The sequence below is a fragment of the Ascaphus truei genome, chromosome 10 (assembly GCF_040206685.1).
Source record: "Ascaphus truei isolate aAscTru1 chromosome 10, aAscTru1.hap1, whole genome shotgun sequence".
In the NCBI taxonomy this organism is placed as follows: domain Eukaryota; kingdom Metazoa; phylum Chordata; class Amphibia; order Anura; family Ascaphidae; genus Ascaphus; species Ascaphus truei.
In genome coordinates, this window is record NC_134492.1 from 55,612,755 (window position 1) to 55,636,287 (window position 23,533).

At 49.8% G+C, this 23,533-nt stretch overlaps 1 protein-coding gene across 8 annotated transcripts in view; it reads left to right on the top strand.

The window, feature by feature from the left end:
• Window positions 1-6,246, top strand: part of LOC142503964 (putative oxidoreductase ZK1290.5) — a 93,486-nt gene extending 87,240 nt beyond the window's left edge. For all 8 annotated transcript variants that reach the window (XM_075616983.1, XM_075616986.1, XM_075616982.1 and 5 more), the window contains one exon: window positions 4,254-6,246. In XM_075616983.1, coding sequence (XP_075473098.1) covers window positions 4,254-4,355 — 102 coding nt within the window. In that variant the 3' untranslated portion in view covers window positions 4,356-6,246. The remainder of the gene's footprint in view (window positions 1-4,253) is intronic.
• Window positions 6,247-23,533: the final 17,287 nt, after the last annotated feature.

A 23,533-nucleotide genomic window follows, 5' to 3' on the forward strand; every position in this document is an offset into this window, starting at 1 on the left:
TTTCCCAGAATCCCTTGCTGCAGTGGAAGTGCTGTATGCTGGGTGATAATGGGGAAAGGCGGGGTTGCAGACCTGCCTAAGACATGCAGATGAGCATACAGTTGTATTTGCACATATATATATATATATATATATATATATATATATATATATATATAGTGGTCGCCACACAAAAAAATATACTCGCCACCTAGTACCAAACATGTGCTGCTTGGGCCAATATTTACTCGCCCGGGGGTTAAATCCACTCGCCCGGGGCGAGCAAATGTATAGGTTTGTCGAACACTGTATATATATATATATATATATGTATATGTATATATGTATATGTATATGTATATATATATATGTATATATGTATATATATATATATATATATATATATATATGTATATGTATATATATGTATATATATGTATATATATGTATATATATGTATATATATATATATATGTGTATATATGTATGTATATATATGTATGTATATATATGTATGTATATATATGTATATATATATATGTATATATGTATATGTATATATGTATATGTATATATATATGTGTATATATATATATATATATATATATGTATATATACCAATTTAGAGAAAATACAAATGACAGAATTTAAATTAGAATATAAACATATAATCACAAATAACTATAACTGAAATAATGAAAATCAATGGGTAAAGAGCAAAAATTGAATCCGATTGGAGAAGGGGAGACACATACTTAATTTTGGAGAAAAGCTCCCAGATCTATATCAACATTGTGCCATTGGGTACTAGGCTTTTTATAGTATGTATCGATTTAGTTTCAAGTTTAGAAATTTTATTAACTACATCCCCCCTCTCCAGTTTGACTCCAGTAGATCAATACCAAAACATTTGATTCCCATAGGGTTTTTGACCATGACACTCTTTGCACTATGTTGCATGAATGCCTTTTGAATGTTGGTGATCTGTTCCGCAAACCTCAACTTAAGTTTATGGGTAGTGCAACCTATATATATTGCTTTTGAATACGGTAAAGAGTATCTATAGAATCACAATGAATAAATGTATTGATTGTGAATTCCTTCTTAGGCCGTGCCTATAGTGCTGTCGACGGCGACACGGCGGGTGACGTCACCCGTCGCCACTGGCGAAAGTTATGTTTCGCCAGGTGGTGGGGTCGTGGGATTACGGCAATTTTGATTTGTTTAAGGGCCGTCACATGACGCGACAGCCCTTGAAAAATCAAATTTTGCCGGCTTCCAGTTTCTGCTTTGTCGCCGTCGCACGCACTATAAGCGCACGCGGCAGCAATGTATTTGTTTTCGGACGCTGTCGCCGGCACTATAAGCGCGCCCTTAGTATGAGTTGAGGAGAAACCCTTGACCTGTTTAGCCTCCAATGGATTGAGTTTGCACATTTTGCATTTGAGGCATTTGTAAAAGCCTTTTAGATTAAGAAACGTTTTACTTTTATTTTCTTTAATGAATTTAAGACAGCTCGGAGCAATAATTTTTTTAAGTGAATTTGCTTTAGGGAAAATTACTCTGGGGATAGATAGATATGAGTGTAAAATAGGGTCTTTAAGGACCAAATGCCAATGTTTATTGAGGATATGTTTTATTTTGGCAGAGAGAGGGTTAAATTGAGTGATAAATGGAACATCAATGACAGTCTTGCTGTTTGATGCAGAATCAGGTTGTTCCAGGATTTGCTTTTGCAGCAGATCCTTTCTATTCAATTGTGAAGTCGTGTTATACGCATCCTCTAGCATGTTAAACTTATAAGATTTAGTTCTAAATTTATCCATTATAACAGTAGCTTGTTCCTCATAAATTTGAGGTTCTGAACAGTTACGTTTTACCTGTCTTAGTTCTCCAAAGGGTATGTTCTCTAACCATTTGTTATAATGATTACTCCCTGCTTCAATGTAGTTTAAGCCATTTACCGGCTTATGGTAGGTCAGTACAAATGGACCCATCTTTAACATAGACAAGTAAGTCCAGAAACTCAAGTTCTGAGGTACTAAATTTGCATGTGAAATTGAGATTATAGTTATTGTGATTTAATTGTTCTAAAAATAAATCTAAAGTGTCCTGACCCCCACACCAAATGATAATTATATCATCATCGGTATAGCGTTTATAGAGCACCAGATTTGCGCCGTACTCCCGGTTGGCCCCGACATGTTCCTCTTCCCACAGATCCATGAGAAGATTGGCATAGGTCAGTGCAAATCTGGTGCCCATCGCCGTGCTAGTGGTTTGTAAATAGATAATGTCTTGAAACCCCAAAAAATTGTGAGGGAGAATAAAATTAATAAATGTAATGAGAAATTCAATATATGAATACAATACATACAATACATGTGAGCGTGTTGTCCTTTTCTAAAAAGTGCTGTGCTGCCTAATATATCTAACGGATGTTTAGACTTATGACGTCTCCACGAGCAGCTAGTGTATTGAAACACTTAAGCATACTTACAGTGGTAAAGTTGATACAATTAGACACATTTGGACAACGTTGTTGCTGTTCGTTTCCTGGATGTTTCAAAGGCATGGACTCCATATTTCATGAGGAAGGAAGTTCCAAATGCGCACAATCTCATCAAAATGGGAAATGCATAGAGAAAAAGGGAAAAACACACAATAGTATAATACTGTATAAAACAGTCAAGGTAAGAAAGTAATGCACTCACATTGGGCGAGGTTGAGCGAGCATTTTGGTTGCTAAGTATAACCACACTGATGTTCAGGAATCTCCGCTGGCAGGATATATCTGATGGCATGGACCTTCTCCAATGGCAGGACTCGCAGCGTTAGTGCAGGCTCCTCAGAAGCAGGATATTCCCAATAGAGAGATAAAACACAGAATAGTGTAATACTGTATATAGAAAATGTTACAAATGTTAAAATGCTCAGAGCCAAATGAACACTCACATTTTTGTGAAAGTGTGTTCATTTGGCTCTGAGCATTTTAACATTTTCTATTTACAGTATTACACTATATATAATTTTTTTTTTTTAAGTTATGGTGGGTGAAAAAGGCATCAAGAAACCTCTACCGTATTGCATATAGCAAATAAAAAGATCACTTGTGAGCACATTTATATTGGTTCCATGTAAAAATGGATTTCAGGCAAAAGGTGACACGGTGTGCCATGTCATTTCCCAGAATCCTCTGCTGCCGTGGGAGCACTGTATGCTAAGTGATAATGGTGAAAGGCAGGGGTGCAGACCTGTCTAATGTGAATGTGCTCACAAGTGATCTTTTTAATATATATAATATATATATATATATATATATATATATATATATATATATATATATATATATATATATAAATCCCAGTGCAGGAAACAATATGGGCTTTTTCCTTTCCCTGTATTGTACAAACAGCTGCAGACTCCAGGAAGAATACGAAGGGGAATATTTGAAAACTATGTGAAGAATTGTTGTAATGTCCTAAAATGGATATCATTCTATTGCTGGTTTCTTTTCAGCTTTGCTAGATATGTGTGGGTCTGGTCTCCAGATAACGCATGTTACGTTGTAACTTTTAGTCTAAAATCTAAAGAGATTTCAAAAGTCCACTGGCAAATATTACAGGGTCAACCCCCAGGAGACATTAAAATAACTTTTGTAGAACACAAAAATATCCCAGAATGTGCAATACGAGCTGGCAATATTCTGGCCTCATACAGGCCTGGGAGAGGCGAATGGAACGTGGCAGGGGCTAGGTCGGAGTTATAAAGCAGAATTGGGAACTGTAGCCCTTCCAGCAACAACAAAACAAAGTATCTCTTACGTCAATACCTTCTCCAAAATAGGAAGATATTGGGGGATTTCACAAGTGTGTAATCAGGATCAAAAGGATTCTTCTTTCCTGTAAGCAGCCCGTCCTGATTCCTCCCCCTTCCTGTCATTCCTTCAGTTTCTTGTTGTTGTTGCAAAGATCTTTTCATTCTGATTTTCACTTTTCCATTAATACGAGATCACAAAAGAGAGCAATACAAAAAAATAAATTCAAAGCAAATGTCACTTTCTGGTTGAGTTTGATTTATGTCTGGCTGATTAGATCTGAAGCTCTGGACCCTTTTGAGGACGAGAGATACATACAGAATTTTAAGTCTGTTCGTGTCTGGCAGATATACTATCCGCAGCATTGGGTCCACTCGGTTGTTATTCCGGTCGACCCGCACATATTTTCAGTGTCTCCCCGCTTTTAATAAAGGGATACGGTACTTTGTCTCTGCAGGTTTTTGATTTCCACCTGGAGGACGACGACATGAATTTTCTCGCTTCTCTGCACAGCAACAGGAAGCTGATCCACTTAACGTACCCACTGTGGAAGGGATGACTCCAGCCATCACTTCTCCGCAAACACTACTGACTAGGGCGGGTGGGAGAGGACGAGATCATCCGCTAAAACCAACTTGCACTTTGTGAGCTCTGCTCTGACATTTACTGTACTTGATGTAAAACATACGGCACAAACAAATTCTATTTCTTTTGTAGCATTTGGAGGGGCTTATGGCTGCGGCCAGGGTGAATGAGCGCGCGCTGGTGCTTGAGCTCGGCGCTCATTTTGCTCCGGCGATTTCTGTCCTGTTGCGGGGGGTGGGGGGGAAGCTGGTTTGCACTCATTGGGCGAACCGCTCACGTGACGCATGAGCGAGCAGCAAAATCTAATTTGACTGTCTCCGCAAGCAGCAAGCTCACGGGCACGTGTGCTCCGGCACCCTGGACAAAAGCATTCAGATTAATCACACTGATCGCGCTAAGCACGAGCGCGCTTCGCTTCACCCTGCCCGCAGCCTAATAACGCCTAATCAAGATGATTATTTTGGAAGCATCGTTGCTGTTTATTGGAGACTGATAAATAGCGCCCTTTAGCACAGATTCACTAAGCTGCGTTAAAGAAAGGAGTGCATGACGTGACGTTCGGTTCCCAGAGTTACATTTGGTATCCTCAAAGCTAAGTATATGCAAAAAAAACCGCCGTTGTACATCTCATTAGCATATGTCACGTTATTGTAACGTAACGCGTTATCTTCCAATAACGGGACGTAATGGCAATCTTGGCGTTCCTTTTGATCTCGACCCTGAGCGGTCTTTTGCTTCAGTAGACAGAGGAAATAACGCTCTGCTTGTTAAATCATACCTAACTGGGGTGTCCAACCCATCCCGAAAAAAATCCTGTCTCAGGGATGCGAGTAACGCCATGTTTAGGTATGATGTATTCAGCGTTAATGTTACGTTAACCTTAAAGCGGCAATCCAAGTGCACGATTGCGTTTGCAAATTGTTTTATTTTTTAATATGGTATTGAAGCAGGGGGTTGCAGAAGCTGAACCCCATTAATGTCAGCTCCATTGACCCCCGTTTCCAGAGATACAGACCGTTCGTAAGGGGCACCTGTAGCCACTTCGGCTCGCAAGCTGGGGTTCACGTAATGGCGGAGTTCCAAACCTCCCGCGACCTGTGGGCCAATAGGGAGCCGTGAGGTCATCCGGTGCGGCTTCCTATTGGCCCACGTGATGTGGGAGCTTTAAACCTGCAGGAGATAGTCCTCTGAAGGGGGTGCCAGTATCTGGGGAAGCAGAGGGTCCACGGTGATAAAAATTAATGGGGTTCAGCTCTGTAGACATCCTGCTTTAACCCTATGTTAAATTTAAAAAAAAGAATCACCTGCTTCGATTGCTCATTTAACGGACTTTAGTGGCTATGCAATGTTAAGGATAATGACATAGAAATGAGGCATCATCATAGTTACCGCAGTGCGCTTTAAGGGAGAATACAGGGCTTTGTGTGACGTTACTGTCCATTGAAGATTCACCGTTAGTGTTAACGTGACATTAAGGGACATCATGCAGCTTTGTGGATCTGGGCCTAAGTGATTCCCTGGGGAGAGGGCTTAGACGTCTTATTCTTGGCACTAGAAATAATTTTAAGGGTGAGAAATGGAGAAGAACTTTTGGAACTAGTTTGATCATATTTTTTAATAAAAAGAGGACATTTTAGTCAAAGATGCCGGAAAGAGCAAATTGCACAGCAATAAAGGGTTAATTATTGAGTGCCTTCTACCGTTATATCGCGTGATGAATTTGTAAATGCCTTAACCCCTACAATGCCAGTGAGTCCTGAAATGTATTAGAATGTCACCGCCTTCCTACCCAGAACTTCCCCTAAATCCGATGTGCAGAGAGGTGTGTTTCACTGCCACGTGTAATAAAAACTACCTGCAAAGCACGTGACGTCTGCTCCTTATCTCATCTGCAACACCCTGTACAATACAACGGAGATGGGAAACAGCAGTGCCACTGTGCATGCAATGAATGAATAAGAGCCGGCGTCAGGTGAATTAAGGAATAAGAGTCGGCATTGGGTGAATGAATAAGATTCAGCATCGGGTGAATTAATGAATAAGAGCTGGCATCGGGTGAATGAATAAGAGCCGGCATCGGGTGAATGAATAAGAGCCGGCATCGGGTGAATGAATAAGAGCCGGCATCGGGTGAATGAATGAGAGCCGGCATCAGGTGAATGAATAAGAGCTGGCATCGGGTGAATGAATGAGAGCCGGCATCGGGTGAATGAATAAGATTCAGCATCAGGTGAATTAATGAATAAGAGCTGGCATCGGGTGAATGAATGAGAGCCGGCATCGGGTGAATGAATGAGAGCCGGCATTGGGTGAATGAATAAGAGCTGGCATCGGGTGAATGAATGAATAAGAGCTGGCATCGGGTGAATGAATGAATGAATAAATAAGAGCTGGCATCGGGTGAATGAATAAGAGCTGGCATCGGGTGAATGAATGAATAAGAGCTGGCATCGGGTGAATGAATGAATAAGAGCCGGCATCGGGTGAATGAATAAGAGCTGGCATCGGGTGAATGAATGAATAAGAGCTGGCATCGGGTGAATGAATGAATAAGAGCTGGCATCGGGTGAATGAATGAATAAGAGCTGGCATCGGGTGAATGAATGAATAAGAGCTGGCATCGGGTGAATGAATGAATAAGAGCTGGCATCGGGTGAATGAATGAATAAGAGAAGCAGTAAGGGATAGGCTGGACTGCGGACCCTTGTGAAAGCACTCGACAACTCACCGGGGTGGTGTAAAAATAAAAAAAGCTTTATTGAACTACATTATTAAAACAAAAGACATACTGGGACAAAAACAGGGGATAGCACTCCCACGCATTTAACACTTAAATGACGCTTTCTCAAGGAGCTCCTTAAAGTGCTGTCTAAGCGTGAAATGCGTGGGAGTGCTATCCCCTGTTTTGTCCCAGTATGTCTTTTGTTTTAATAATGTAGTTCAATAAAGCTTTTTATTTTTACACCACCCCGGTGAGTTGTCGAGAGCTTTCACAAGAGTCCGCAGTCCAGCCTATCCCTTACTGCTTCTCTGTATCTCAACTCCGGATTGGTGTGACGCACAGCAGCTCTGCAGGCTTCGATACACGGGACCCACGTACATCCTGCTTTGGGGAGACAGTGCTATACGCAGAGCTGCCATACTCTGCACCGCAACAACGGAGGAGACGGAAGAGGAACGCCAACTCGGATCGGGGCTTCAGAGGTAATTCATCCTTTCCTCTGTTGTGCATACCCCCTTACCATGTGTTCCAAGAAGACAATACTTTTTTCCACAATATACCTCCGTTTATTCTCATCTCCCTCTACTCATACATCGGATGTTACCAGTCCCTATTAATTTGTGCTTACCTGCACATCACAGCTGCTGCTAAGACTCTGAATATATGATTGTGATTCAATATAACATTGTGGGACTACACCTAGCTCCATTTTAGTTATTCTTTGAGCTATGAATGGCAAATTTGTTTCATGAATGAATGAATAAGAGCCGGCATCAGGTGAATTAATAAAATCCAGCATCAGGTGAATGAATAAGAGCCGGCATCGGGTGAATGAATAAATAAGAGCCGACATCAGGTGAATGAATAAGAGCCGGCATCGGGTGAATAAATAAGAGCCGACATCAGGTGAATGAATAAGAGCCGACATCAGGTGAATGAATAAGAGCCGACATCAGGTGAATAAATAAGAGCCGACATCAGGTGAATGAATAAGAGCCGACATCAGGTGAATGAATAAGAGCCGACATCAGGTGAATGAATGAATAAGAGCCGACATCAGGTGAATGAATAAAAGCCGGCATCGGGTGAATGAATGAATAAGAACCGACATCAGGTGAATGAATAAGATCCGACATCAGGTGAATGAATGAATAAGAGCCGACATCAGGTGAATGAATAAGAGCCGACATCAGGTGAATGAATGAATAAGAGCCGACATCAGGTGAATGAATAAAAGCCGGCATCGGGTGAATGAATAAGAGCCGGCATCGGGTGAATGAATAAGAGCCGACATCTGGTGAATGAATAAGAGCCGGCATCGGGTGAATGAATAAGAGCTGGAATCAGGTGAATGAATAAAAGCCGGCATCGGGTGGATGAATAAGATCTGGCCTCGGGTGAATGAATAAGAGCTGAAATCAGGTGAATGAATAAGAGCTGGCATCGGGTGAATGAATAAGAGCTGAAATCAGGTGAATGAATAAGAGCTGGCATCGGGTGAATGAATAAGATCCGGCATCGGGTGGATGAATAAGAGCCGGCATCGGGTGGATGAATAAGATCCGGCATCGGGTGGATGAATAAGAGCTGGCATCGGGTGGATGAATAAGAGCTGGCATCGGGTGGATGAATAAGATCCGGCATCGGGTGGATGAATAAGAGCCGGCATCGGGTGGATGAATAAGAGCCGGCATCGGGTGGATGAATAAGATCCGGCATCGGGTGGATGAATAAGAGCCGGCATCGGGTGGATGAATAAGATCTGGCATCGGGTGGATGAATAAGATCCGGCATCGGGTGGATGAATAAGAGCTGGCATCGGGTGGATGAATAAGAGCTGGCATCGGGTGGATGAATAAGAGCCGGCATCGGGTGAATGAATAAGAGCCGGCATCGGGTGAATGAATAAGAGCCGGCATCGGGTGGATGAATAAGATCCGGCATCAGGTGGATGAATAAGAGCCGGCATCGGGTGGATGAATAAGAGCCGGCATCGGGTGAATGAATAAGATCTGGCATCGGGTGAATGAATATGAGCTGGCATCGGGTGAATGAATAAGATCTGGCATCGGGTGAATGAATAAGATCTGGCATCGGGTGAATGAATGTGAGCTGGCATCGGGTGAATGAATAAGAACTGGCGTCCGGTGAATGTTATCTCTTGTGATTGTAATAAAGATGAAGTGCGCATTTGAACTCCTCAGCTGTTGGATTGCCACAAATCTCCCTCGGATTTGTACTCTTTCTGCTCTTTATTACGTCTGATCCCAGCTCCCAGCTCCCCGCTCTGAGCTCCCCACTCCCCGCTCTGAGCTCCCCACTCCCCGCTCTGAGCTCCCCACTCCCCGCTCTGAGCTCACCACTCCCCGCTCTGAGCTCCCCACTCCCTGCTCTGAGCTCCCCACTCCCGCTGAGCTCCCCACTCCCCGCTCTGAGCTCCCCACTCCCCGCTCTGAGCTCCCCGCTCTGAGCTCCCCGCTGAGCTCCCTGCTCTGATCTCCCCGCTCCCTGCTGAGCTCCCTGCTCCTTGCTCTGAGCTCCTTGCTCTGAGTTCCCTGCTCTGAGCTCCCCACTCCTGCTCCCCACTCCTCGCTCTGAGCTCCCCACTCCCTGCTCTGAGCTCCCCACTCCCTGCTCCCCACTCACTGCTCTGAGCTCCCCACTCCCTGCTCTCCGCTCCCAGCGTGCCGCACTCAGGCAGGTTACCTGGATAACAGACCTGACACTTTGCTGCTACAGGAATCCACAGACAATATAAAACTAGTAGCTGTGACACTGGGATGTTTACGTGACTGCGCTAGACCGTGGGGCTATGGAATCTGGAAATATATATTATCTCCCATATGGCCAACAGATGGGATCCATGAGCGATTACAGACCACGCAACACCAACATGTATGTCCCGGGGTGTAGCTGGCTTACACTTCTTTGATAAAAATACTGTATTATATAGCATTACTTGTGAACAGGTAGCTGCACATAGAAGGATAATACAGGCACTGCCCCGAAGAGCTTGCGAATCTTAACCTTTCGATGCCTGAATCACAGGGAGATAAAAGGTAATTTTCCCAAAGGATATGCCTGGAATCCAATTTACAGACGTGTATTGAAGATGAATATTCTAACCCCCGCACCTAAATACCGCAACGGTATTAACCCCCTGTGCTCCATCTGCAGTGACCACCCCAGGACCTCATACACTGTGTAAGCTCAGCTATATATATTTGTACAATTTTCCCTGTCTGACGCAGACTGAGGTGTGTGTGTGTGTGTGTGTGTGTGTGTGTGTGTGTGTGTGTGTGTGTGTGTGTGTGTGTGTGTGTGTGTGTGTGTGTGTGTGTGTGTGTGTGTGTGTGTGTGTGTGTGTGTGTGTGTGTGTAATAATTGTGGGGGGGGGGGGAGATTTGTGTGTGTATTGTGCGGGGTATTATTGGGTGTGTATTATGAGGGGGGTGGTATTGTGGGGGCTAATTGGGGGGGGATTGTGTTTGTGTGTGTGTGTATAGTCTGTGGTCTGTGGTGTCATGGAACAAGAATCACATCCCTGTTTCACCCCCCTCTCGCCTTTGCAGCTCCTGCCTGTCAGTTCTTATTTTCAGCTGCATGGAGTTTGCACACACACACTGTGCCTGTGTGATATGTAACAATGTTGCATTTCTTGCCTCTGGGCAAGTAATCAGCGAGTTGCTACTGCAGCCTCTGAGATCCTTACCAGAATGGGCTAGTCTGCCCTCCCCCCTGTTTTGTTCACAGATAGTCTGTCCCTAGACTATTCCTTTCACCCACATTGCTCCTCACTTCCTTTTCCACCCTGCAGACTGTGAGTACAGGACGCATCCCTGTTACTCTCCTATGGCAAGGCCATTTTTTTCTACCTGCTTCTAACTACAAATCACTACTACACACCATTTACAAGAGCCTGTATTCACTGCTGCCTTTTCCAATTAAGTGAAGGAAATATTATAGGACTTGGAGTGATTTGGAAAGGGGGCTGAGGTAATGCTATCGGGGGCCATTCACACATCAATCGTGACCCTGGCTTCAGAATAAGTGGAGAGGGAGGAATGAGTGTGAGGAGGGGGGGATTGAGGGAGAGGAGACTCATTGAGTGATAGCGGTAGCAGGGGAGAACGTGAGTAGAGAGGGGGTGTAAGAGAGCTGGGAGGTGGGGAACAGTGAGAGTGAGGGGGGAGATTAAGAGACAGGGAGAAGAGAAATACATGAGGTGTGGGGGGAATAGAGGAGGAGAGGGGGGGGAATAGAGGAGGAGAGGGCGGGGGAATAGAGGAGGAGAGGGGGGGATAGAGGAGGAGAGGGGGGAATAGAGGAGAAGACGGTGGGGGAATAGAGGAAGAGAGGAGGGGAAATAGAGGAGGAGAGGATGGGGAAATAGAGGAGGAGAGGGGGGATAGAGGAGGAGAGGGGGGGGGAATAGAGGAGGAGAGGGCGGGGGAATAGAGGAGGAGAGGGGAGGGATAGAGGAGGAGAGGGGGAATAGAGGAGAAGAGGGTGGGGGAATAGAGGAGGAGAGGAGGGGAAATAGAGGAGGAGAGGAGGGGAAATAGAGGAGGAGAGGGGGGGATAGAGGAGGAGAGGGGGTTAGAGGAGAGGGGGGGAATAGAGGAGTAGAGGGGGATAGAGGAGGAGAGGGGGGGAATAGAGGAGGAGAGGGGGGGGAATAGAGGAGGAGAGGGGGGGAATAGAGGAGGAGAGGGCGGGGGAATAGAGGAGGAGAGGGGGGGGGAATAGAGGAGGAGAGGGTGGGGAATAGAGGAGGTGAGGGGGGGATAGAGGAGGAGAGGGGGGGAATAGAGGAGGAGAGGGCGGGGGAATAGAGGAGGAGAGGGCGGGGGAATAGAGGAGAAGAGGGCGGAGGAATAGAGGAGGAGAGGGATGGGATAGAGGAGGAGAGGGGGGGGGAATAGAGGAGAAGAGGGTGGGGGAATAGAGGAGGAGAGGGAGGGGATAGAGGAGGAGAGGGCGAGGGAATAGAGGAGGAGAGGGGGGGAAATAGAGGAGGAGAGGGGGGGGAATAGAGGAGGAGAGGGGGGGAATAGAGGAGGAGAGGGCGGGGGAATAGAGGAGGAGAGGGGGGGAATAGAGGAGGAGAGGGCGGGGGAATAGAGGAGAAGAGGGCGGGGGAATAGAGGAGGAGAGGGCGGGGGAATAGAGGAGGAGAGGGGAGGGATAGAGGAGGAGAGGGCGGGGGAATAGAGGAGAGGGGGGGAATAGAGGAGAGGGGGGGGATAGAGGAGGAGAGGGCGGGGGAATAGAGGAGGAGAGGGGGGAATAGAGGAGGAGAGGGGGGGGAATAGAGGAGGAGAGGGGAGGGAATAGAGGAGGAGAGGGGGGTAATAGAGGAGGAGAGGGGGGGAAATAGAGGAGGAGAGGGCGGGGGAATAGAGGAGGAGAGGGGGGGAATAGGGGAGGGAATAGAGGAAGAGAGGGAGGGAAATAGAGGAGGAGAGGGTGGAGTAGAGGAGGAGAGGGGGAGGAATAGAGGAGGAGAGAGGGGGGGAATAGAGGAGGAGAGGGGGAGGAATAGAGGAGGAGAGGGGAATAGAGGAGGAGAGGGGGGGTGTAAGAGAGCTGGGAGGTGGGGAACAGTGAGAGTGAGGGGGGAAATTAAGAGACAGTGAGAAGAGAAATACATGAGGTGTGGGGGGAATAGAGGAGGAGAGGGGGGGGAATAGAGGAGGAGAGGGCGGGGGAATAGAGGAGGAGAGGGGGGGATAGAGGAGGAGAGGGGGGAATAGAGTAGAAGACGGTGGGGGAATAGAGGAAGAGAGGAGGGGAAATAGAGGAGGAGAGGATGGGGAAATAGAGGAGGAGAGGGGGGATAGAGGAGGAGAGGGGGGGGAATAGAGGAGGAGAGGGCGGGGGAATAGAGGAGGAGAGGGGAGGGATAGAGGAGGAGAGGGGGGAATAGAGGAGAAGAGGGTGGGGGAATAGAGGAGGAGAGGAGGGGAAATAGAGGAGGAGAGGAGGGGAAATAGAGGAGGAGAGGGGGGGATAGAGGAGGAGAGGGGGTTAGAGGAGAGGGGGGAATAGAGGAGTAGAGGGGGATAGAGGAGGAGAGGGGGGGAATAGAGGAGGAGAGGGGGGGGAATAGAGGAGGAGAGGGGGGGAATAGAGGAGGAGAGGGCGGGGGAATAGAGGAGGAGAGGGGGGGGGGAATAGAGGAGGAGAGGGTGGGGAATAGAGGAGGTGAGGGGGGGATAGAGGAGGAGAGGGGGGGAATAGAGGAGGAGAGGGCGGGGGAATAGAGGAGGAGAGGGCGGGGGAATAGAGGAGGAGAGGGCGGGGGAATAGAGGAGAAGAGGGCGGGGGAATAGAGGAGGAGAGGGATGGGATAGAGGAGGAGAGGGGGGGGAATAGAGGAGAAGAGGGTGGGGGAATAGAGGAGGAGAGGGAGGGGATAGAGGAGGAGAGGGCGAGGGAATAGAGGAGGAGAGGGGGGGAAATAGAGGAGGAGAGGGGGGGGAATAGAGGAGGAGAGGGCGGGGGAATAGAGGAGGAGAGGGCGGGGGAATAGAGGAGGAGAGGGGGGGAATAGAGGAGGAGAGGGCGGGGGAATAGAGGAGAAGAGGGCGGGGGAATAGAGGAGGAGAGGGCGGGGGAATAGAGGAGGAGAGGGGAGGGATAGAGGAGGAGAGGGCGGGGGAATAGAGGAGAGGGGGGGGATAGAGGAGGAGAGGGCGGGAGAATAGAGGAGGAGAGGGGGGGGAATAGAGGAGGAGAGGGGGGAATAGAGGAGGAGAGGGGGGGAATAGAGGAGGAGAGGGGAGGGAATAGAGGAGGAGAGGGGGGTAATAGAGGAGGAGAGGGGGGGAAATAGAGGAGTAGAGGGCGGCGGAATAGAGGAGGAGAGGGGGAATAGGGGAGGGAATAGAGGAAGAGAGGGAGGGAAATAGAGGAGGAGAGGGTGGAGTAGAGGAGGAGAGGGGGGGGAATAGAGGAGGAGAGGGGGAGGAATAGAGGAGGAGAGAGGGGGGGAATAGAGGAGGAGAGGGGGAGGAATAGAGGAGGAGAGGGGAATAGAGGAGGAGAGGGGGGGAATAGAGGAGGAGAGGGGGGGAATAGAGGAGGAGAGGGGGGAATAGAGGAGGAGAGGGGGGGGATAGAGGAGGAGAGGAGGGAATAGAGGAGGAGAGGGGGGGAATAGAGGAGGAGAGGGGGAGGAATAGAGGAGGAGAGGGGAATAGAGGAGGAGAGGGGGGAATAGGGGAGGGAAATAGAGGAGGAGAGGGGGGAATAGAGGAGGAGAGGGGGAGGAATAGAGGAGGAGAGGGGCGGAATAGAGGAGGAGAGGGCGGGGAATAGAGGAGGAGAGGGCGGGTGAATAGAGGAGGAGAGGGGGGGGAATAGAGGAGAAGGGGGGAAAGAGAGGGGAATAGAGGAGGAGAGGGGGGGATAGAGGAGGAGAGGGGGGAAATAGAGGAGAGGGGGTAATAGAGGAGGAGAGGGCGGGTGGGGGGGAAAGCCTGACACCTCACCGCTCTGTGGCAGGGTAACAAGGCCTCACAAAGCCTGGCATCTCACCGCTCTGTGGCAGGGTAACAAGGCCTCACAAAGCCTGACATCTCACCCCTCTGTGGCAGGGTAACAAGGCCTCACAAAGCCTGGCACCTCACCGCTCTGTGGCAGGGTAACAAGGCCTCACAAAGTCTGACATCTCACCGCTCTGTGGCAGGGTAACAAGGCCTCACAAAGCCTGACATCTCACCCCTCTGTGGCAGGGTAACAAGGCCTCACAAAGCCTGGCACCTCACCGCTCTGTGGCAGGGTAACAAGGCCTCACAAAGCCTGACATCTCACCGCTCTGTGGCAGGGTAACAAGGCCTCACAAAGCCTGACATCTCACCGCTCTGTGGCAGGGTAACAAGGCCTCACAAAGCCTGGCACCTCACCGCTCAGTGGCAGGGTAACAAGGCCTCACAAAGCCTGACATCTCACCGCTCTGTGGCAGGGTAACAAGGCCTCACAAAGCCTGGCACCTCACCGCTCAGTGGCAGGGTAACAAGGCCTCACAAAGCCTGACATCTCACCGCTCTGTGGCAGGGTAACAAGGCCTCACAAAGCCTGGCACCTCACCGCTCTGTGGCAGGGTAACAAGGCCTCACAAAGCCTGACATCTCACCGCTCTGTGGCAGGGTAACAAGGCCTCACAAAGCCTGACACCTCACCGCTCTGTGGCAGGGTAACAAAGCCTCACAAAGCCTGGCATCTCACCGCTCTGTGGCAGGGTAACAAGGCCTCACAAAGCCTGACATCTCACCGCTCTGTGGCAGGGTAACAAAGCCTCACAAAGCCTGACACCTCACCGCTCTGTGGCAGGGTAACAAGGCCTCACAAAGCCTGACATCTCACCGCTCTGTGGCAGGGTAACAAAGCCTCACAAAGCCTGGCATCTCACCGCTCTGTGGCAGGGTAACAAGGCCTCACAAAGCCTGACATCTCACCGCTCTGTGGCAGGGTAACAAGGCCTCACAAAGCCTGACACCTCACCGCTCTGTGGCAGGGTAACAAGGCCTCACAAAGCCTGACACCTCACCGCTCTGTGGCAGGGTAACAAGGCCTCACAAAGCCTGACATCTCACCGCTCTGTGGCAGGGTAACAAGGCCTCACAAAGCCTGACATCTCACCGCTCTGTGGCAGGGTAACAAGGCCTCACAAAGCCTGACACCTCACCGCTCTGTGGCAGGGTAACAAGGCCTCACAAAGCCTGACATCTCACCGCTCTTTGGCAGGGTAACAAGGCCTCACAAAGCCTGACACCTCACCGCTCTGTGGCAGGGTAACAAAGCCTCACAAAGCCTGGCATCTCACCGCTCTGTGGCAGGGTAACAAGGCCTCACAAAGCCTGACATCTCACCGCTCTTTGGCAGGGTAACAAACCTCACAAAGCCTGACACCTCACCCCTCTGTGGCAGGGTAACAAGGCCTCACAAAGCCTGACATCTCACCCCTCTGTGGCAGGGTAACAAGGCCTCACAAAGCCTGGCACCTCACCGCTCTGTGGCAGGGTAACAAGACCTCACAAAGCCTGGCACCTCACCGCTCTGTGGCAGGGTAACAAGGCCTAACAAAGCCTGACATCTCACCGCTCTGTGGCAGGGTAACAAGGCCTCAGAAAGCCTGACATGTCACCGCTCTGTGGCAGGGTAACAAGGCCTCACAAAGCCTGACATCTCACCGCTCTGTGGCAGGGTAACAAACCTCACAAAGCCTGACATCTCACCGCTCTGTGGCAGGGTAACAAACCTCACAAAGCCTGGCATCTCACCGCTCTGTGGCAGGGTAACAAGGTCTCACAAAGCCTGACATCTCACCGCTCTGTGGCAGGGTAACAAGGCCTCACAAAGCCTGACACCTCACCGCTCTGTGGCAGGGTAACAAGGCCTCACAAAGCCTGACACCTCACCGCTCTGTGGCAGGGTAACAAACCTCACAAAGCCTGACACCTCACCGCTCTGTGGCAGGGAAACAAGGCCTCACAAAGCCTGGCACCTCACCGCTCTGTGGCAGGGTAACAAGGCCTCACAAAGCCTGGCACCTCACCGCTCAGTGGCAGGGTAACAAGGCCTCACAAAGCCTGACACCTCACCGCTCTGTGGCAGGGTAACAAGGCCTCACAAAGCCTGACACCTCACCGCTCTGTGGCAGGGTAACAAGGCCTCACAAAGCCTGACACCTCACCGCTCTGTGGCAGGGTAACAAGGCCTCACAAAGCCTGACACCTCACCGCTCTGTGGCAGGGTAACAAGGCCTCACAAAGCCTGACACCTCACCGCTCTGTGGCAGGGTAACAAGGCCTCACAAAGCCTGACACCTCACCGCTCTGTGGCAGGGTAACAAGGCCTCACAAAGCCTGGCATATCACCGCTCTGTGGCCGGGTAACAAGGCCTCACAAAGCCTGACATCTCACCGCTCTGTGGCAGGGTAACAAGTCTGAACTAGATTCCATATTCCTTTGTCTTTCCTTTAGTTTATGGGATCCATTTCTCCCTTGTTTAATTGCCTGTCAGTTTCCCCTGTCCCAGCAGTAACGCTGCATGTAGAATGCAACATTATTGCTACATGTTGTAGTTCCCTCAGACATTCTGTGAGTTGCCATAGCAGCCCCAGCCTTTCTCTCCAGAATGGGCTAGTCTGCCCCCCCCTTCTGTTTGTTTTAAGATAGTCTGTCCCAAGGCTATTCCCTTTACCCACACTGCTCCTCACTTCCTTTCACCCTGGACCCTGAGTGAGTAACTGCCTGCTATATACCCCAGCAAGGCCTTTTTGTTTTACACTGTCTCACCATTGATACACTGCACATCAGACAGAGAAGCCCTCTCTATCTACATTACATCACCAAGCACCTATCTCCCTGTGATTTCCCTCAATAAAATCAAGAAAGAGAAAAGGACTTGTTTGTGCTTTGGAAGAGGTGAGACATGAGTTAAGCTAACTGGAGTCATTCATACACCATTCGTGACCCTGGCTTCAGTATAGTAAAACAAAGACCTGTGTTAGGGAATCACACAGGAGCTACTACTCATAGACTTTATGCTATACAGAATAGTCTCTGGACAAGCAGCAGCTTCACACTGCCAGACAGGGTAGCAAGCCTTATACAGCAAACTGCACACAGCCTGCAGCCTTACAGATAAGCGCACTACCTTGCACACAAGGCAGCAGCCTTGCAAACTGACAGTACAGCTTACACACAAACCTAATTGCCTTTCTCTGTCTGAGTTCACCCTCTGCACAGCCCCATAGTGAGGATCCACCATCTCACCTACCCCTGCGCACGTCCCCACGGCCAGCGCCATCAAGGGCCACCCCACCGGACACCCGCCAGGACACGGGTCAGAGCCACCGGACACCTGTGAGTACAGCTACCCCTACGCTGCACGCTGCAGGACATCGCTCGGCATCATCTGAGACAGACGCCCATCACTGACAAGGTGAAAGACTGCACGCCATACGCACCGGCAAAAGGCCTACACACACCTACAGCATGGCAGAACTCAGAGCCTCACCAGACATCACGCAGGAAAGCGATCACTCAGACACAGAGACCGCTGCGCAACTACAACAGGCGCAGGCGCAAGGCCCAAACGGGCAGTCACACTGACACAAAAGGCCCGCGAAAAATACGAAACTGACGTTGAAGCGCACCGCGCTAAATTAGAGTTGGCCTGGGAAACAACCACACTGGGAATACGCAATGTTATTAGTGTTGGCAACTATGCGCAACAGCTCGAGCAGGCAATAACGCAATTAAGGACTGATCACTCGCGTTATCAAGAGCTGTCAGAGGCATACATTACTTACCTGACCAGGGCCAACACCAGCGAAAGCCTGCAAGAAAGAGACTTACAGAGTAACATTGACCTGGCACGAGACAGCCGCGTGCGCACCACTATCACGGAGGCTGAGAGTAGGAGAAAAGACATTTTGCTGGAAACCGCATCGCAGCGCTCAAGCACATCCAGGCATTCTTCAAGTTCAGCAAGATCAGCGCGATCTAATGCGTCCAGCGCTAGCGCAAGCGCTACCAAGGCGCGAGCCACCGCAGAGGCCGCACGTGCCAGGGCCGAATACACTCAGAAAGAAGCAGTCATGAAACTAGAAAGGGCCCGCTTGGAAGAGGAGGAGCAAACAGCCACCGCCGCTGCAGCCGCTGCCACCGCCACTGCCACCGCTGCACGGAAAAAGGCAGAGGTGGACGTCAACCTAGAGGCCCTAAACCAAGAGAAGGAAGCTGCCGCCGCCATAGCCCAAGCTGAAGTCCTAGAAGCAGCCGCGAGACAGGACGGCGGGGAGCAACCGTACAGAAGGATAGCCTCAGAGGATCCAGTCCAACGCACTCAAGACTACGTAAGGAGCCTCTTCAGCGTAAACACCAGCGCACCATCTCAACACGGAGGGAGTGAGACCACAGACAACGAAGACTTGCTAGGTCCACGAGGAGAAGACGCTGCTCCGTCAATGGCACATGCTGCCTGGGATAGCCACAGACGCAACAGTGATCCACACGCCAGCGCGCACACGGATGCACTACAACGGGCTCGCCATCCAGGTACACCCACACGGGAAAACACAGCCCCTCACACGACCAGCAGTCATCACGCGTCCACGCCAAGGAAGAGGCTACCGCACGGGCCCTCCCAGCAACTACCTCAGAACGGGACAAAAACGCAGACGCCTCAGGCCTGACAGACATAGCCAAGTATATGATCCGGCGCGACCTGGTGCAAGCAGGGCTCATCTGCTTCGACGACCGCCCTGAGAACTACCGGACGTGGAAGTTCACGTTCAAAGACGCAATCAACAGCTTGGACTTCTCAGCAAGGGAAGAGCTCAACCTGCTATCCAAGTTCCTGGGGAACGAATCCAGAGAGCACGCGAATAGGCTGCGGGCGGCAAACGTGCACCAACCCTAAGTAGGTCTTGACCTGGTATGGGAAAGGCTAGAAGAGTCCTACGGCAGCCCCGAAGCAGTCGAGGATTCGCTCTTCAAAAGAGTCGACAGCTTCCCCAAGACTACTCGAAGTTACGAGAGCTTGGTGACCTGCTGCAAGAACTGGAGTTCGCAAGGAAACACCATTCCTTAATAGGTCTCAACGTCCTAGACTCAGCTCGTGGAGTAAGACCCATCCTGGAGAAGCTACCCTTCAACCTCCAAGAAAGGTGGATTTCACAAGGTTCCAAATACAAAAGGGAGAAGCAAGTCGTCTACCCCCCATTCTCAGTTTTCTTGAGCTTCATTCGCGAAGCAGCAAAGACAAAGCAGGGCGGGGAGGAAGAGGTGGGAGATACACCCCCCACGACATCGGTAGCGTCCAAATGCACAGAAGTATGCGGAGAAGGGAACGACGTCAGATCTTGCTCAAAAATATGTCTGGTAGCCGTGCACCCAGAGGGACAACCCCAAAGAGCTAGAAGGATGTACGCGATCATCGACGACCAGAGCAACCGATCACTGGTCAGGTCAGAATTCTTCAACATGTTCAATATTCAAGACAGTGCTTCTCCTTACACTCTCAGAACGTGCGCAGGGCGAATGGAGACTACAGGGAGAAGAGTGAATGGCTACACCATATGCTCAATAGACGGCAAAGTGAGCATGCCCCTCCCCACACTCATCGAGTGCAATCACATGGCAGAAGATAGGAGTGAGATCCCCACACCAGACGTGGCGCGACACCGTCCCCATCTAAAAGCTATTGCCGATCGTATCCCACCACTAGACGAAGGCGCCCAGATCATGCTGCTACATGGCAGGGACATTATGAGAGCACACAAGATCCGCGAACAGCGAAACGGGGACCACAACGGCCCAACCGCTCAAAGGCTCGATCTAGGATGGGTGGTAGTGGGAGAAGTATGCATAGACAGAATATGAGGAACCGACAACGTAGGCGCCCTACGAACAAACTTGTTGGAGAAAGGACGCGCATCCCACTTCAAACCCTGTCCGAACCACTTCCAGGTCCACGAGAAGCTCGAGACCAAAAGGAACTATGTAGACGCGCCTGTGGCAGGAAAACGCCCCAATGGCCTAGGGGGTACAGTGTTCCAGACCACAAAAAACGATGACAAACAGGCGCCGTCAATGGAAGATAAAGAATTCTTGAGGTTAATGGATAAGGAGCTCTTCAAGAACGATTTAGGCAGTTGGGTGGCCCCACTACCATTCCGCTCGCCAAGAAGACGCCTTCCAAACAACAGAGACCAAGCCATGTCTCGACTCGCTTCACTTCGCCGTAACCTACAAAGGAAACCGGAGACCAAGGAACACTTTGTGGCCTTCATGCAGAAAATCTTCCACAGTGGCCATGCAGAGTCGGCGCCCCCACTGAATGAAGGCGAAGAATGCTGGTACCTCCCGTCGTTTGGCGTCTACCACCCCCAGAAACCTGGCCAAATTCGAGTGGTGTTCGACTCCAGTGCTCAGCATCAGGGAGTCTCCCTAAACGATGTTCTCCTCACCGGGCCGGATCTGACGAACAGTCTTCCGGGAGTGTTGATCCGCTTCCGCAAGGAGCCAATCGCCATAACAGCAGACATTCAATAGATGTTCCACTGCTTCCTCGTGCGAGAAGAGAACCATAACTACTTAAGATTCCTGTGGTACCAAGACAACGACATAGAAAACGAAGTCACGGAGTACCGCATGAAAGTACATGTCTTCGGGAACAGCCCATCACCTGCAGTGGCTGCCTACGGCCTCAGAAGAACGGCCCAAGACGGAGAAGCAGAGTTCGGGAAAGACGCCAGGAGCTTCGTCGAAAGAGACTTCTATGTGGACGACGGATTAAAATCAGTGCCCACCGAAGAAGAAGCCATAGACCTACTCAAAAGGACACAAAAGATGTTAGCAAATGCCAACCTAAGACTGCACAAAATAGCTTCCAACAGTGCCATGGTTATGAGGGCGTTCCACGCAGATGGTCAAGCAAACGATCTCACGCCCCCATACAGCGGAGCCTGGGGATAAGCTGGAATCTTAAAACAGATACCTTTACGTTCCAGGTAGCCATCGAAGAAAAACCCTACACACGTCGCGGAGTCCTGTCCACCGTTAACAGTCTTTACGATCCGCTAGGATTCGTGGCTCCTGTCACTATACAAGGGAAGTCTCTCCTCAGAGAAATGTCCTTCGAAAAACAGGAATGGGACACCCCACTACCCCCAGAAAGACAGAAAGAGTGGGAGACGTGGAAGCACTCCTTGAAGGCCCTTGAGCAACTTCAGATCCCACGCCCCTACTCACATATATCTCTCACCGCCGCACACAGCAAAGAGCTTTGCCTATTCTCAGATGCCTCCACAAAAGCTATAGCAGCGGTGGCCTACCTCAAAACCATGGACGTGGGTGGTTGTAACCACATCAGGTTCATCCTTGGCAAGGCTAAGCTGGCGCCACAACCCAACCAGAACAATGGCATCACACCACCAGATCAGTACCCGCATCTCAACTGCAGAACACTTCGTGGCTTACAGGACCAACGTTTCTTGCGCAGCCCACGGAAACAACACCAAACCCAGTTGGCGACTTCGAACTCGTGGATCCCGAGAAGCATACGGAGATAAGGCCCCCACAAGTATCCGCGTTACTCACCAAAGTATTGCGCAAAAACGCATTTGGATCACATCGATTCCATCGCTTCTCAAGGTGGACAGCCCTCCTGCGAGCAGTAGCCCATCTCAGGCATATAGCCTCCTCCTTCCGCCAAACACCAGATGGTAAAACCACCGGCTGCCACGGCTGGCACATCTGCACAGAGCTGCGCACCGTGGAGGAAGTCACAAGGGCTAAGGAAACTGTTCTCAGTCATGTTCAGAGGGAAACGTATGCGGAAGAGATCAATTGCATTCGCAGAGGGAAGAGTGTTCCCAAAAACAGCCCACTTTGGAAGTTGAATCCCTTCATCGACAATGACGGCCTCATGAGAGTAGGAGGCCGCCTCAACAAGTCCCAACTGAGCAGGGAGGAAAGCAATCCTCTTATCATCCCTGGCCGGCATCACATCGCTACCTTTTTGGTGCGCTACTACCACGAACAAATCATGCACCAGGGACGACATTTCACCGAAGGCACTACTAGGGCGGCGGGCATTTGGGTCGTTGGCATGAAAAGGTGCGTGGCCAGTAATCTCCACAAATGTGTTAGGTGCCGAATGCTGCGAGGCAAAAGCCAAGACCAAAGGATGGCAGATCTACCTATCGACAGACTTAATACAGAACCCCCCTTTACCTATGTAGGACTCGATGTATTTGGGCCCTGGATGGTCATATCACGTAGAACTAGAGGCGGACTAGCAAACAGCAAACGATGGGCGGTACTCTTCACCTGCATGAGCACGCGAGCTATACACATCGAGATTATAGAATCTATGGATGCTTCAAGCTTCATAAATGCCCTCAGAAGATTCTCCGCAGTCAGAGGACCAGTTAAACATATACGCTCCGATTATGGCACCAATTTCGTTGGAGCGTGTAAGGAATTACAAATAAACACTAAAAATAATAGAGACAATAGTATCCAAAGATACTTGCGCGACCAAGAGTGCACGTGGACATTCAACCCTCCTCACTCCTCTCACATGGGCGGAGCATGGGAACGCATTATTGGGGTAGTCCGGCGTATCTTGGACTCTATGATGCTAAAAACCGACCTGACTCGACTCACTCACGAAGTGTTAACCACATTCATGGCCGAAATATCAGCGATAATTAATGCTAGGCCCTTGATTCCAGTGTCAACAGATCCAGAATCGCCAAGTATTTTGACACCAGCAATGCTGCTTACCCAGAAGGTAGGGAACATCCCCACCCCAGTCGAAGGGTACAACTCTAAGGATATGTACAAACCACAGTGGAGACAGGTGCAGCACTTGGCTAACACGTTTTGGGATCGCTGGAGACGCGAGT